The sequence below is a fragment of the Lolium perenne genome, chromosome 6 (assembly GCF_019359855.2).
Source record: "Lolium perenne isolate Kyuss_39 chromosome 6, Kyuss_2.0, whole genome shotgun sequence".
Lineage (NCBI taxonomy): Eukaryota > Viridiplantae > Streptophyta > Magnoliopsida > Poales > Poaceae > Lolium > Lolium perenne.
In genome coordinates this window covers 111,966,119-111,982,987 of record NC_067249.2, presented here as the reverse complement: position 1 = coordinate 111,982,987, position 16,869 = coordinate 111,966,119, and the positions used below count along the sequence as shown (strand labels likewise).

Genomic DNA, 16,869 nt, shown 5'->3' with positions numbered 1-16,869 from the left:
TTCACATATTTACATGCTCTACTAGGATGCTCTTAGCTAGTAAGGCGGTTGATCCTTAAACTGTTATTTGGACCCAGGAACCTCTGAGTAACTAGTTTTGACAAGCAATAAATTTGCCACACTGGTTTTTCTTCAAAAAACGAAAAACGCGTACTTGAGATCGAATTGCACGGCCCGGATAGGCCACTGTTGCCGATCAAACGCGTATGAAAGCTTACTGGCCGCGTGGCCTGGATCGTTAGTCAGTCGTCTCTGAGGTCAAGGTCTTGTATATAATCCAAGATATACTCGTATATAATCCAAGATATACTCATGGGAGATCTGCATCGTACAATTAATGTAGATGGAGCCTGAGCGACAGAGAACACACCACTCGCTTTCGCGCGGTAGTCAGTTTATCACTTCTCAGAATTCTAATCCTACTTTGCCGCAGCTAAAGGATGCTCTCCAAAGCGTGTTAATATGCTTAGCAACTGAAGGGGACGTAAAAAAGCCTGTTTGTTAATTTTGAGTTTCCTATGCCAAACTGATGGTTTAAACCCATGACCTGAAATATACTACTCATTCCGGTCCATAATATCAGTTTGAACTAAAACCCTAGCACTTATTAGGGATCCGAGAGAGTGCTAGTATTGTTTTGCGCTATGGGCATTGCCCTGAATCACTGTCAGTCCTGCAGTCACCACAGTATCTGGAAGTTGATTGATCCCATGACAGAGTGCACCTTTCCAGCTTGAAAGGCTCGGCAGCAGGGGTCTTCCCAGTTCCCACCCACGTCGTCGTCCATGGACAACGGGGCAATCGGCGACAGTTTCGTCGTGCCCCCTACCACGGTGCTCCGACGAGAGACCGCGCGTCGCCATCAGTTCACCCAAAATGAGAGAATGTTTTTGCTCTGCTCCAGGTAAGGAACTAACCGAACTTTCACTCAGGTGTGCATACACACCCCGCACCGAGTGACCAACTCCAGCTCCCTATATATATGGAGGTTCCATGCTCCCTCCAACGCAGACTTGCTTCCTTCTAGCTTGGCTGTTCTCACTTCCTCAAGGCATTGCGTGAAGAAACCACACCAAAGAAAGCCGCGATGGCGCAGATGATCGTGATCAAGGTGGAGATGACGTCCGACAAGTGCCGGTCCAAGGCCATGGCGCTGGTGGCGGCCACGGTGGGGGTGGACTCGGTGGCACTGGCCGGGGACGGCAAGGACATGGTGGTGGTGGTCGGCGACGGCATCGACTCTGTCAAGCTCACCACTGCGCTGCGCAAGAAGGTTGGCCACGCGCAGCTCGTGCAGGTCGGCGATGCCAAGAAGTGGAAGACACACGCCGCCGCCACCGCTGTTGTCGAGTACCCGTGGAACTACTACCAGTACCCTCCGCACGCCGTGCCGGTTTACGAGCACCACGCCGGCGCCTATGGTTACCACTACCCGTCCAACACCTGCTCCATAATGTAGGTTTTCTTTTTGTGTAGAAGTCAGGAGCTATATCACTAGTGTTTTCGTTCCATCAAAAGTGTCTCAACTTTGTCAAAAATTAGATGTATGTAAACACGATCTAATAGGTAGATACATCTTAATTTTGATAAAATTGAGATATTTTTGGTAGGATGGAGAGAGTACTTCATATAATAGTCATCTTATAAAATAGCTTATGTGAAAAGAAAGGCTCTATACTAGCCAACTACTTGTTACCTATATTACCATGGTGGCCCTCGCAAATGTGAGTGCATGCTCTAAAATGGTATCGAGAAATAAATTAGTAGTCCATTATATGTCTTAAAGTACTTCTTCTGTTCAAAATAATTGCTAAGGATAGATGTATCTAGACATGTTTTAATCTGTAGATACATCCGTTATATAGGCAATTATTTCGAAGTAGAGAGAGAAGTTCAATTCCATAATCTCAAATGTATTAAGAAATAAATTAATAGTCCAATATGTGTTCTAAAGTAGTACAATTTCATATTTATTCTCGTAACTGCTATGCTAATAAATGTCACGTGTGAAATGAACATTTTAAGTATCTCTTCATTGGGTATTCAGTGGTATTTTTTTGAAAAATAGTACTCCCTCTTGCCCGAAATACTTATCATGGCCACAATGCATATTCTTCAGAAGAGCCCCTAATACATTTGAAACGTTATAACGTTATAAACTGGTAATTCCTTCGGTCAATATTATTGGAGTCTACTTTATCTAGATTCATATGTATCTAGTTAAGTATTTATACTAGATGTATATGTATCTAGGCAAAGTTGAATCCATTAATATGAACCGAAGAGAGTATGTGAATTTAAATTTCAAACTTAAATCTTCTTCTCATCCGTCTCCATCCTCCCTGCTGTCCTTCATTCACCACTACCAAAATCTGCTGCAGCTCCGCTCGCTATCGGAGGGCTCCCGCAGAGGCCGCGCCTCTCCACTCCTGCTCTGGAAAAAAATGTTAAGATGCATGTCACGGATCAGATTAGTAGGAAAAACATGGCATGTTTTTCATACCTTAGAATTTAATTAGCGGACTTTGCCAGCTCCATTTTAACTTGTATTGAGGATGACGCTTAGCCAAAAAAAACCTGCTGGAAGGTGGGTGTAAATGTAGCTCTGTTGGTTAGATTTAGAAAAGAAAATCTACGTTTGTTTAGAAAAAAAGACTGGTACATAGCATATACGTGACTTCAACTTATTTTATACCTGCTGTGTAAAATATTTTTTACGCATTAACTTTTAATTTTAACCATCAAAATTTTACCAATGGCTAAAAAAATTTAATCTATATATGTGGAAGCACGTGGTGCCTCTTTTCACGCAATAACTTTAAATGTCCACCATAAAAATTTATAACCAATGGCTAAAAAATTTACTAGTCTATGTAGACTTAAGTGATATTCTCATCTTATGCTTTTAGTATATAATAGATATAGTACAAGCATGCTTTACACATAAATGTGCCTGAGTCATTTGCCTCCGTCCCCACTACTTGACTGGAAACAATGAGAAATTCATCGCCAACTCCTCAATTTCTTCTAATATGGTGCCACAACAAAATGATTATTGTGCCATGAAGTCTAGAGATTCACCAACTCTAGACAGTTCATCGTCATCACTATATGCGAGTAGCCTCGGAGTCTTGACTGAATTTTGTGCAGGAAGGTTTGTTTCTTTCGAAATGGGGAACCACCCTCGTCACTGGATAAAATTAATGCACAGAAACTTTATTAAATAGTTTTGAAATGGGGAATCACCCTGGCCACTGGATCGATTTTGTGCAGGAAGCCATACAATCTCAAGGATCAGGATCACATAAGGTGGCTACATGAATAAGCCAACCAAAAAAAAAAAAAACAGAAGGAGAATACATGATATGCATTTGCATCTTGCATCGTATTAGTAGATTGTTATCCACCTTGGCTAAACATAGCCCATACAAACGCTATCAAGCAAATGCATGTAAACTCCATATGTATCCGCTGCTCCGATCCGCTAGCAGGAGAAATGACTATATGTGAATTCAGTAAGTAACCTTGTGAATAATCTGCAAAATAATGCACCTTCCACTTTGTTAAAAGCCACATCACACTACAAGGAAAACAGCTACCGCCGGCGAACCTAAAAGGCCCATTGCCGGTGCACCACGAGCCCGCCGGTGCGAACGGGCCGGTGATAAATGGCCACTGCCGGTGCACCAGGCAGTGCGCCGGCGATAGGCCGGATACTGCCGGCGCGCCATCGACGCTTCGCCCGCAAAGGACAAGTTCCACCGGCGCACAATCAGCTGCGCCGGCAGTAGTGCTTCCAGCACTGGCGCATGCCACGTGCGCCGGCAGTAGGTCATTTAGGTGCGCCGGCAATAAATTCAAAAATTCTTTTTTCAGCTTTTTTCCAGCATATTACAATACATATTTGACAGCAGTATATATTTACAACGCAGTTCATATTTATACAGCATTACATGCAATATGAGAAGCACATAGAGAGCCAAGTTTCATTTCGGTATCAATACACAAATACGCAAGTCTCGTTTCGGAATGTTGATTCATACAACACATGTGCATATGCAACACCGAACGACGAAGTTTCACAAAGTTAGAAGTCTTGGTACATAGTCGTCACAAGTATCGTCATACACCTCACAATGTAGGTCCTAACCTAAACTACAATCACATAGAACATGACCAACATGGTCATGATGACCATCATCACGAAGGCCATGGTCTTCATCCGGTTCCTCCTCATGTCCCTCATCTCTCCCGCTAGATAACGGGCGTATCTTCCTTCCGCCTCCACCCTAGTGGGGTATCCCTTGTAGCTGTTGCCGCTGAAACGGTGCACCTGTCTCCGACAGTCCTCCCAGTCGTCGTAGACTCCAGGAACCCTCCCCTTGTACATGACATATGTCGTCGGCATCTCCATTCACAAGACAAGTAAAACGTTAGTACCAATGCAATGAACAAGTGCCAACTCAAATAAGAGACAAGTAGTGTCAACACCCGGATTTTTAAGTCCGGATGCCTATTATGTCATACATCGCAATCCCAGGAATATTGTTGTTGCCAGGCATAATAGTTAAGTATCACAGTCATCATTTATTACAAACCATAAGTCTTACATATTTGGAGTCACATGATCCATATTACACGAATAGTTGATCTATTGATCAACGAACAAACACAAGTTCATAGTTCAACATAGCGAAAGCGTAAGATACAAGGACTCTCTAGTCCACAGGCCAACATTTGACGTCGGAAGGTGCTTAGTTGTCGTAGGCGTCCTGCTGGTCATCCCCTTGTTCATCTTCATACTCTGGCCATTTGAATAGCCAGGGACAAAGCCGTGATTACGTTGAGTACTCGCAAACTAATACTCAAGTAAGTGCTAGACATTCTAGTATGGCTTGCTAAGCTCTAGTTTATTTGCATAAAGCTAGTTTTAGTTCACAATGTTTGAGAAAAGCTTGTTCAAGTGCTAACTAACTCAAGTGGGAACATTAGTGTCATTCCCACCATTCAAGTGGTGATTTCAATTCAATTCACCACAAGTCATTTCACCATCATCCTTTTCAACATCATTTTCAAAGATATGACATCGAAAACTGTATGGCCTTTCCAACTGTCCGTAACCTTGGACGCGGCTATTCGAATAGGTTTACACTCTGCAGAGGTTGCACACTTGTGCCACAACATTTGATTTCATCCGTCGGGATTACCCCGAATCATCGTAACACAGTACGCGGATCATCAACCATAACCTTTCACTTACAAATCCTAGTATGAGCACCTCTCCCCATGAGCTTGGCCTCCCAGTGAAGACAGACAGTCAGCCTGGGAACTGCACAGGGCTTGGGCCGGACAATTCACCTCAATTTCACATCATTTCTCAACAACGGAGGCAGCCTCAAGCGTAACCCCTATGACGTGTGTTCAGAGGGAACCCATACTAAGACGCATAAACTTCCAGTTAAGCCCTACCCATAATCAGGTATTGTGGGGGTACTTAATAATTGGAAAGGTATCGCATTCAAACCAACATCATTGTTTATCAAAAATCACCATCTTCTCTTGTTCACATTCACCTTCAAAAATCATTCAATGGAATGCATCATCATTCCAAGGTTTCAAATTCATTTCAAAATTCACATTGTTCCCATCTAGAGTAGTCAAGTTTTATTTCATTAGCACTAGCTCTAAATCATGAGGAGTGCTACCTTGCTTTGCTTGGAAGAGACTAACTCACTACTCTAGTACCCAACTTGTACTTTGACCAAAGTTAACTATAAAAGTAACTCATTTAGAAAACAAGTAAAACTTGTAATGTAAAAACTTGGGATAGGTTCATGTAAGAAAAGATAAGAATCATGGTGCCTTGCCCCAAGGGGCTTTGCACTTTGCAAGAATATTAGCTTGCCTTGGTAGTTCTCAAACTGCTCCTCCTCTTCCTCTTGGTAGCAACCGTCTTCTTCGGCGTACTCTCCGGTGTTACCGTCTAAATTTGAATACGAGTATAATTACTCACTAATTCAATGGCTATTCCATACATCACATATAAACATACAAACTATTCTATGCACACAAAATAATCTACTTAGGTGCATGGGTTGTGTTGTTTGAAAAGAATTCACTTCTTTGTACTTCATATGTAAATGATAGTTTCCATAGGGTTCTTGAGAAATAATTTCCTCTCATTGAAATCTTTTTAAGATTTAATTTCTCAAACAATCATAGATGAACTCATATTGACCTTAGTCAAATGTTCATCAACATCATTTGGGAAAATGATTTAAATGAGGTAGATCACCTCATACTATTTAAATAACACTACATTTGATTTAAATCTCAAGTAATTCATATAAGAGTGTTTGGGACCAGGGGTCCAAACATCCCATGAACTCATGTGAGACAAGTTTAAATGAAGTATAAGACTTCACATAATTTACCTTAATAGTTTTGGACAATATCAACTAGTTAAACTAGCCATAATATCCATTCATTAAACTATGGCATGATCATACAAGGTGACCACACCATTTTATTTCATAAACAATTAGTGTAAGTCAAATGTGAGCTATTAGAGTTGGAAATAACTTAATATCTATTTTGGTTGATTTTTAAGAATTATTTGAATAGGGAAAAGTCCCTGTATTGTTATTTTTATCACATTTATTCTACAAGGTATCTGGCCATGAGGCCAGTGGCATTGGCTAGATAATTTCTCTAGCTTTCCAACCATATAAAGTTCATCAAATTTGGTTTAGCCAAGTTAAATCTATTGAATTTCAAAGTGGCAGTAGTATTCAAAATCATTTGTATTAATTAAATCGAGTTTGAAATAAAAGGTCCGGCGGGAAAGCTAGGTGGGCCGAAAGATTCAAAAACGGCCCAAGGCCAGCCCACCACGCGTCTGTGCCCGCGTGGGCTGCTTGACCAGGGGGTCCCGCATGTCAGCGGCTAATAAACGCCGAAGCGGTACCGATCAATGGGAGGCGTTGGATTAGAAGGGGATCGGAGGGCCATGGTTCATCGTCGTCTCCGACGAGAACCCGACGGTGCGGCGGCGGCAGTAGGGGGTCGGCGGGCTAACCAGTGCTCCAGCGAGGGTTGGCAATATGCTCGAGGTAGATGTGGACGACGGCGGTTCTCCTGGTACAGGTGGCGTCGCCTGAGGTGGCTCCAATCGTCGGCGAGCTTCCGCGGCGGCGTGCGGCAGTGAGGTAGAAATTGGGCGGCTCTGGTGGTCAATGGGGAGCGGCGAGGTGGCTGGGAGATCAAGGAAGGAGAGGGAGGAGTGGTGGTGTGAAGGAATCGACGAGGCGATGCCTCCTTTTATAGGCGAGCGAGTGCCCGAGGCTCTGCGGTGAACTCGACAAGGGCGCGGCGTCTCCGGCGGTCTAGCGAGCTAGGCGAGGGTGCAGGGATGCTCTACGTGTCCAGGCGAGGCGAATGGTGGCGACAGCGTGGTCGGGGAGGGCCTGGTTATGTCGCGTTGCTTCCGTGTCTGTCGCGCCCGCGGCAGGGTTTCCTCTTCGTCTCCGGCGGCGGCGGGCACGGGTCGTGGTCGAGCTGCTGTCTGGGAGCTTCGTGGCGACGCGGCGATGCTCAACCCGCAGCTAGGTGGTCCAGGGCGTGTGCGAGGTGGCCAGGCGAGAGGTGGCCAGGGCGTGTCTGCGGCGCGCACACGTGCAACGCGAGCGGCATACTGGCCACCATGGGCGCGCGCTGGTCTGGCCGGTGCAGTGCTCCTCCTCGACATGGTCGGTTGCTAGGTGGTGTAGGAGGTGAGGTGGCGTCGTTTGGGCACGGTGGCCGTGGCTGAGGAAGAAGGAAGAGAGGGGGAGCTCGACGTGTGGAGCATGGCCGGCATGGCCATGTCCATGCATGGTTAGCTCCCTTGCTAGGGTTTCTATTGGGCATTGATTGGTTAGAGGGAACCAGGGGACAAGTTAGATTAGAGTTGGAGTAGATTAGGTGTGTAGAATCACTATTTGCAACTATTGCAAATAGTGCCCGAATTTGGAAAATGCAAAAATATCCAAATTTGAAATAATTCAAATGGTGAAAGTTTTTGAAATGTGAGTGTTGATATAAGTTGTAAATGACCAGAGAGGTTTTGAGGTGGTGGTGGAAAAATTAGAATTCAAGAATTGGCCAAAATGGCTAAGTGTAGAATGTTGCATATGTGAGAAAGTTGGAACTTTGGATGAGCCTTGCTCATGATCAAAGATGAATTTGGCATGGTGCTCTTCACCAAATTTGTTTACCTTGATGTTGACTTTGAAATGGTGCAAAGAGTTAGCAAGAGTTGGTTTGGGAAAAAATGAATGGCAAGGGCTCAAAGTGGTGATCAGACTAGAATTGTCAAAATTGACCATTATCATATGTGAGTGGGATTTGTGTTTGAAATTCATTTGAATTGTGAATCTTTGGTTCCAAAAGTTGTAGTAAGTGTTTAATAACATTACTCAACTAATGGTGAAGACCAAATAGGTCTAGGGTCAAAATTTATAAAAATGCCATAGGGCATATGTGAGGGTTTTTAGGGTTTTGTATTTTATGGAATTTCTTCCTCTTTGATTTATTGGGTTGGTGATCTTCATATGATCACACTAGGGTTTTAGAGCATATCAAATACAAGTAATAACAATCATCATGGCATATCACTCAAATGCACAAGTCCTATGCATGGTACTATATGCAAATAGAAAAGTTTTTGTTGGTTTGAAAATTTGCTTTCTGGAATTCTCTAACTTTCTTTTTATTGAAATTTGGGGTGTTACAAGTAGTATGAACTAAATAGCATGTGCCTCATACTTTGTTGGTCGAAATAAATAATAACATACAGGGATGGGGTTAGTGAGGCTAGGTAGGATGCACAATAGATTGATATTTGTGGCCATCACACCAAGCCTCACTGGCCCCACCCCGGAGTGTACAAGTGACCGAACATTTTAATCATCGGCCAATGCAATTAAGAAGTGCGAACTCAAATAGAAGACAAGTAGTACGAATTAAATAGCGTGCCTCATACTTTGTCGGTCGAAACAAATATTAACATCCAGGGATGGAGTCAGTGAGGCTAGGTAGGATGCACAATAGATTGATACTTGTGGCCGTCGCACCAAGGCTCACTGGCTCCACCCCCGAGTGTACGAGTGACCGAACATTCTAATCATCGGCGAACTCCAAATACGAGGCAAGTAGTGGTTGAGTAAATGCAAATAATTATTAAGCTATGTACGCCATAATCTTGAAATATATAGCAAAGTAAATGAAACTATAGACACATGTTCACATGCACATTCATACAACTAAATAAAAGCAACTAGTCGATTCTATGGGAATATATAGCAATTATTACAATACGGAAATTGAAGGACATATCGTTCAAGCTTTAGCAAGTGTTCCCGTCGTAGGATCAGGTTGTACGCCTAGGGGGGAATGGACGGCAGCCCTGAAGCGAGTTCAACGGCCTCTCATCACGTGACATCTCCAAGCGGAGTTCTATCTCGTCATTAGGTGGTAGACCGTAGCCGTAGAAGAACTTGCCAGACCTATTGGTGACATTCTGCAGGATTATCGTGCAAATGAACTGCTGGATGCGACCCCAGTTCTTTCTAATCTCTCTATCAGGGACATCCGCCATGTTTGCAAACCTGTTTCTGAGATTCTCTGGCAGCAACATGTCATCTGCGTACTTTATGTACTCCTGCATCTGAAGGATGGCGTACCACGCATCCATCCCATTATCGTGCGTCGACTGCCTGAGGCAGGGGAAGTTGGTTGTGTGGGTTAAGACCAAGCCTCATCGGGATTTTACTCTCTACTTTGAGGGGGCCTGCCTTGTTGGCGAAGCCGGTGAGAGCATCATTGAGAAGGGCCTTGATGTGGGTGTAGTCTTTCTTGTGGTCCCTACCCGAGTCGAGATAGACTGCATGCGAGTGTTGCGGGTGTGATGTCTACGTTCCCCCTCCTTTCCTGTAGACAGTGTTGGGCCTCCAAGAGCAGAGGTTTGTAGAACAGCAGCAAGTTTTCCCTTAAGTGGATCACCCAAGGTTTATCGAACTCAGGGAGGAAGAGGTCAAAGATATCCCTCTCATGCAACCCTGCAACCACAAAGCAAGAAGTCTCTTGTGTCCCCAACACACCTAATAGGTGCACTAGTTCGGCGAAGAGATAGTGAAATACAGGTGGTATGAATATATAGTAGCAGTAGCAACGGTGCCAGAAAATAGCTTGCGGGCGTGTAGTTGATGGTGGTGGTATTGCAGCAGTAGTAACGCAGTAAAATAGTAAACAAGCAGCGATAGCAGTATTTAGGAACAAGGCCTAGGGATTACACTTTCACTAGTGGACACTCTCAACATTGATCACATAACAGAATAGATAAATGCATACTCTACACTTTTGTTGGATGATGAACACATTGCGTAGGATTACACGAACCCTCAATGCCGGAGTTAACAAGCTCCACAACAATGCTCATATTTTAGTAACCTTTAGTGTAAGATAGATCAAAAGACTAAACCAAGTACTAGCATAGCATGCACACTGTCACCTTCATGCATATGTAGGAGGAATAGATCACATCAATATTATCATAGCAATAGTTAACTTCGCAATCTACAAGAGATCATGATCATAGCATAATCCAAGTACTAACACGGTGCACACACTGTCACCTTTACACACGTGCAGGAGGAATAGAACTACTTTAATAACTTTGCTAGAGTAGCACATAGATAGTAGTGATACAAAACTCATATGAATCTCAATCATGTAAAGCAGCTCATGAGATCATTGTATTGAGGTACATAGGAGAGAGATTAACCACATAGCTACCGGTACAGCCCCGAGCCTCGATGGAGAACTACTCCCTCCTCATGGGAGCAGCAGCTGTGATGAAGATGGCGGTGGAGATGGCAGCGGTGTCGATGGAGAAGCCTTCCGGGGGCACTTCCCCGCTCCGGCAGCGTGCCGGAACAGAGACTCCTGTCCCCCAGATCTTGGCCTCGCGATGGCGGCGGCTCTGGAAGGTTTCTGTGGTTTTCGCCGAACGTGTCAGGATTTTCGATCCAGGGGCTTTAAATAGGCGAAGAGGCGCCGCAGGAGGGTCAAAGGGGCGACGACACCATAGGGCGGCGTGGCCAGGGCCTGGGCCGCGCCGGCCTATGGTCTGGGGGCCCAGTGCCCCCCCTCTGGTCCTTCTCGGGTGTTCTGGATGCTTCCGGTAAAAATAGGAACTTGGGCGTTGATTTCGTCCGATTCCGAGAATATTTCGTTACTAGGATTTCTGAAACCAAAAACAGCAGAAAACAGGAACTGGCACTTCGGCATCTTGTTAATAGGTTAGTTCTAGAAAATGCACGAATATGACATAAAGTGTGCATAAAACATGTAGATAACATCAATAATGTGGCATGGAACATAAGAAATTATCGATACGTCGGAGACGTATCAGCATCCCCAAGCTTAGTTCTGCTCGTCCCGAGCAGGTAAAACGATAACAAAGATAATTTCTGGAGTGACATGCCATCATAACCTTGATCATACTATTTGTAAATCATATGTAGTGAATGCAGCGATCAAAACAATGTATATGACATGAGTAAACAAGTGAATCATATAGCAAAGACTTTTCATGAATAGTACTTAAAGACAAGCATCAATAAGTCTTGCATAAGAGTTAACTCATAAAGCAATAATTCAAAGTAAAGGTATTGAAGCAACACAAAGGAAGATTAAGTTTCAGCGGTTGCTTTCAACTTATAACATGTATATCTCATGGATAATGGTCAATGCATAGTAATATAACAAATGCAATAAGCAAGTATGTAAGAATCAATGCACAGTTCACACAAATGTTTGCTTCTTGAGGTGGAGAGAAATAGGTGAACTGACTCAACAATGAAAGTAAAAGAATGGTCCTCCATAGAGGAAAGCATCGATTGCTATATTTGTGCTAGAGCTTTGATTTTGAAAACATAAAGAGAGCATAAAAGTAAAATTTTGAGAGGTGTTTGTTGTTGTCAACGAATGGTAGCGGGTACTTTAACCCCCTTGCCAGACAAACCTTCAAAGAGCGGCTCCCATTTTATTTTATTTTTGGGTGGCACTCCTTCCAACCTTTCTTTCACAAACCATGGCTAACCGAATCCTCGGGTGCCTGCCAACAATCTCATACCATGAAGGAGTGCCTTTTATTTTAGTTTTATTATGATGACACTCCTCCCAACCTTTGCTTACACAAGCCATGGCTAACCGAATCTTCGGGTGCCGTCCAACAATCACATACCATGGAGGAGTGTCTATTTTTGTTAATTAATTTGGGACTGGGAATCTCATTGCCAGCTCTTTTTGCAAAATTATTGGATAAGCGGACGAAGCCACTAGTCCATTGGTGAAAGTTGCCCAACAAGATTGAAAGATAAACACCACATACTTCCTCATGAGCTATAAAACATTGACACAAATCAGAGGTGATAAATTTTGAATTGTTTAAAGGTAGCACTCAAGCAATTTACTTTGGAATGGCGGAGAAATACCATGTAGTAGGTAGGTATGGTGGACACAAATGGCATAGTAGTTGGCTCAAGTATTTGGATGCATGAGAAGTATTCCCTCTCGATACAAGGTTTAGGCTAGCAAAGTTATTTGAAACAAACACAAGGATGAACCGGTGCAGCAAAACTTACATAAAAGACATATTGAAAACATTATAAGACTCTACACCGTCTTCCTTGTTGTTCAAACTCAATACTAGAAATTATCTAGACCTTAGAGAGACCAAATATGCAAACCAAATTTTAGCATGCTCTATGTATTTCTTCATTAATGGGTGCAAAGCATATGATGCAAGAGCTTAATCATGAGCACAACAATTTCCAAGTATCACATTACCCAAGACATTAATAGCAATTACTACATGTATCATTTTCCAATTCCAACCATATAACAATTTAACGAAGGAGAAACTTCGCCATGAATATTAAAAGCTAAGAACACATGTGTTCATATGCAACAGCGGAGCGTGTCTCTCTCCCACACAAGCATGATGTAATCCAATTTATTCAAACACAAACAAATATAAGAAACATACAGACGCTCCAAGCAAAGCACATAAGATGTGACCGAATAAAAATATAGTTTCAAGAGAAGGAACCTGATAATTTGTCGATGAAGAAGGGGATGCCTTGGGCATCCCCAAGCTTAGACGCTTGAGTCTTCTTGATATATGCAGGGGTGAACCACCGGGGCATCCCCAAGCTTAGAGCTTTCACTCTTCTTGATCATAGTATATCATCCTCCTCTCTTGACCCTTGAAAACTTCCTTCACACCAAACTTCTCATAAACTTCATTAGAGGGGTTAGTACATAATCAAAAACTCACATGTTCAGAGGTGACACAATCATTCTTAACACTTCTGGACATTGCTCAAAGCTACTGGAAGGTAATGGAACAAAGAAATCCACCCAACACAGCGAAAGAAGCAATGCGAAATAAAAGTCAGAATCTGTCAAAACAGAACAGTCCGTAAAGACGAATTTCTAATAAATACTTCCGTTGCTCAGATAAAAAAACTCAAAACTAATGAAAGTTGCGTACATATCGGAGGAACACGCACGTAAATTGGCATATTTTTCTGATTTTTCTACAGAGAGAAAATCCCAGATTCGTGACAGATAGAAATCTGTTTCTGCGCAGAAATCCAAATCTAGTATCAACCTTCGATTAGAGGCTTCACTTGGCACAACAAAACACAAAACTAAGATAAGGAGAGGTTGCTACAGTAGTAAACAACTTCCAAAACACAAATATAAAACAAAGTACTGTAGCAAAATAACACATGGGTTATCTCCCAAGAAGTTCTTTCTTTATAGCCATTAAGATGGGCTCAGCAGTTTGAATGATGCACTCGCAAGAAATAATATTTGAAGCAAAAGAGAGCATCAAGAGGCAAATTTAAAACACATTTAAGTCTAACATGCTTCCTATGCATAGGAATCTTGTAAATAAACAAGTTCAAGAAGCATAATGCAACAAGCATAGAAAGATAAAACAAGTGTAGCTTCAAAAATTTCAGCACATAGAGAGGTGTTTTAGTAACATGAAAATTTCTACAACCATATTTTCCTCTCTCATAATAACTTTCAGTAGCATCATGAGCAAACTCAACAATATAACTATCACACGAAACATTCCTATCATGAGTCTCATGCATAAAATTATTACTCTCCACATAAGCATAATCAATTTTATTAGTACTAGTGGGAGCAAATTCAACAAAGTAACTATCATTATTATTCTCATCATCAAATATAGGAGGCATATTGTAATCATAATCAAATTCATCCTCCATAACAGGTGGTAACAAAAGACTTCTATCATTATACTCATCATAAATAGGAGGCAAAGTATCATCAAAGAAAATTTTCTCCTCAATGCTTGGGGGACTAAAAAGATCATGAAAACCAGCTTCCCCAAGCTTAGAACTTTCTATATTATTATCAACAATGGTGTTCAAAGCGTTCATACTAATATTACTACCAGCATGCAAATAAGATTCCATAGGTTTTTTAATTTTCGCGTCAAACAATCCATGTTTTAAATCAGGAAATAGCGTAAGAAGCTCATTCTTGTCCATTATGCCAAACTAGTGTAAACAAGAAACAAAAAGTTGCAATTGCAGGATCTAAAGGAAATAGCTTTGAGTACTTACAACGACGGAAAATAGCTTGGTAGCCGAGGTCCGGAGTGTGAGTACCTTTTACCTTTCCTCCCCGGCAACGGCGCCAGAAAAATAGCTTGATGTCTACGTTCCCCCTCCTTTCCTGTAGACAGTGTTGGGCCTCCAAGAGCAGAGGTTTGTAGAACAGCAGCAAGTTTTCCCTTAAGTGGATCACCCAAGGTTTATCGAACTCAGGGAGGAAGAGGTCAAAGATATCCCTCTCATGCAACCCTGCAACCACAAAGCAAGAAGTCTCTTGTGTCCCCAACACACCTAATAGGTGCACTAGTTCGGCGAAGAGATAGTGAAATACAGGTGGTATGAATATATAGTAGCAGTAGCAACGGTGCCAGAAAATAGCTTGCGGGCGTGTAGTTGATGGTGGTGGTATTGCAGCAGTAGTAACGCAGTAAAACAGTAAACAAGCAGCGATAGCAGTATTTAGGAACAAGGCCTAGGGATTACACTTTCACTAGTGGACACTCTCAACATTGATCACATAACAGAATAGATAAATGCATACTCTACACTTTTGTTGGATGATGAACACATTGCGTAGGATTACACGAACCCTCAATGCCGGAGTTAACAAGCTCCACAACAATGCTCATATTTTAGTAACCTTTAGTGTAAGATAGATCAAAAGACTAAACCAAGTACTAGCATAGCATGCACACTGTCACCTTCATGCATATGTAGGAGGAATAGATCACATCAATATTATCATAGCAATAGTTAACTTCGCAATCTACAAGAGATCATGATCATAGCATAAACCAAGTACTAACACGGTGCACACACTGTCACCTTTACACACGTGCAGGAGGAATAGAACTACTTTAATAACTTTGCTAGAGTAGCACATAGATAGTAGTGATACAAAACTCATATGAATCTCAATCATGTAAAGCAGCTCATGAGATCATTGTATTGAGGTACATAGGAGAGAGATTAACCACATAGCTACCGGTACAGCCCCGAGCCTCGATGGAGAACTACTCCCTCCTCATGGGAGCAGCAGCGGTGATGAAGATGGCGGTGGAGATGGCAGCGGTGTCGATGGAGAAGCCTTCCGGGGGCACTTCCCCGCTCCGGCAGCGTGCCGGAACAGAGACTCCTGTCCCCCAGATCTTGGCCTCGCGATGGCGGCGGCTCTGGAAGGTTTCTGTGGTTTTCGCCGAACGTGTCAGGATTTTCGATCCAGGGGCTTTAAATAGGCGAAGAGGCGGCGCAGGAGGGTCGAAGGGGCGACGACACCATAGGGCGGCGCGGCCAGGGCCTGGGCCGCGCCGGCCTATGGTCTGGGGGCCCAGTGCCCCCCCCTCTGGTCCTTCCCGGGTGTTCTGGATGCTTCCGGTGAAAATAGGAACTTGGGCGTTGATTTCGTCCGATTCCGAGAATATTTCGTTACTAGGATTTCTGAAACCAAAAATAGCAGAAAACAGGAACTGGCACTTCGGCATCTTGTTAATAGGTTAGTTCCAGAAAATGCACGAATATGACATAAAGTGTGCATAAAACATGTAGATAACATCAATAATGTGGCATGGAACATAAGAAATTATCGATACGTCGGAGACGTATCAGGGTGCACGACGATGAGGGTGGAGAACTTGTCTCTGCGGAAAACACACGGATTAACCTTTGGAAATGAAAATGGAGATATAGGATAGAATGGTAATGGGGGACTAGTGAGTGATTACTTACTTGGGGAAGTAAGGGATGAGAATGGCGCCCTTTTTAATGTTCGCCAGCATGAAATCCTCGACCTGCTGGGTGGCAATCGCCCGATACCCCAGCGTTGCAGATGATGCTCTCCCGCATATAGAAGGGGTCCATTATCGCGATGGTCGGCGTCTCCTCCTTAACAATCTGGGCCGACAAGCTAAGACCAACTAGGCGAACCACACTAAAGTGGAGCGCTTGCATGCGATAGATGCTGAAGATGTCGTTGAACCGGATGAAGCACAAGTCCGCGGGGTACTTCTCGACGAAGTTCATGCTAGTTGGCACCTTCGCCACGAAGAGAGGGTAACCAGGATCTTTTGATTTGAGAAGAAGGTTCTCCACATGCCTGACAGTCTCATGCAAGCTCCTCATATCCGGGGTGAGTTTCTTCATGACATGCTCCGGCAGCATCGGTTCACCC

General features: G+C 43.2%; 1 protein-coding gene across 1 annotated transcript; it reads left to right on the top strand.

Moving 5' to 3' along the window:
• Nucleotides 1-996: 996 nt before the first annotated feature.
• LOC127326409 (heavy metal-associated isoprenylated plant protein 47) lies at nt 997-1,776 on the top strand. The gene has a single exon (XM_051353268.2). The coding sequence runs from the start codon at nt 1,088-1,090 to the stop codon at nt 1,457-1,459; it is 372 nt and encodes a 123-aa protein (XP_051209228.1). The 5' UTR covers nt 997-1,087; the 3' UTR covers nt 1,460-1,776.
• The last annotated feature ends 15,093 nt before the right edge of the window (nt 1,777-16,869 follow it).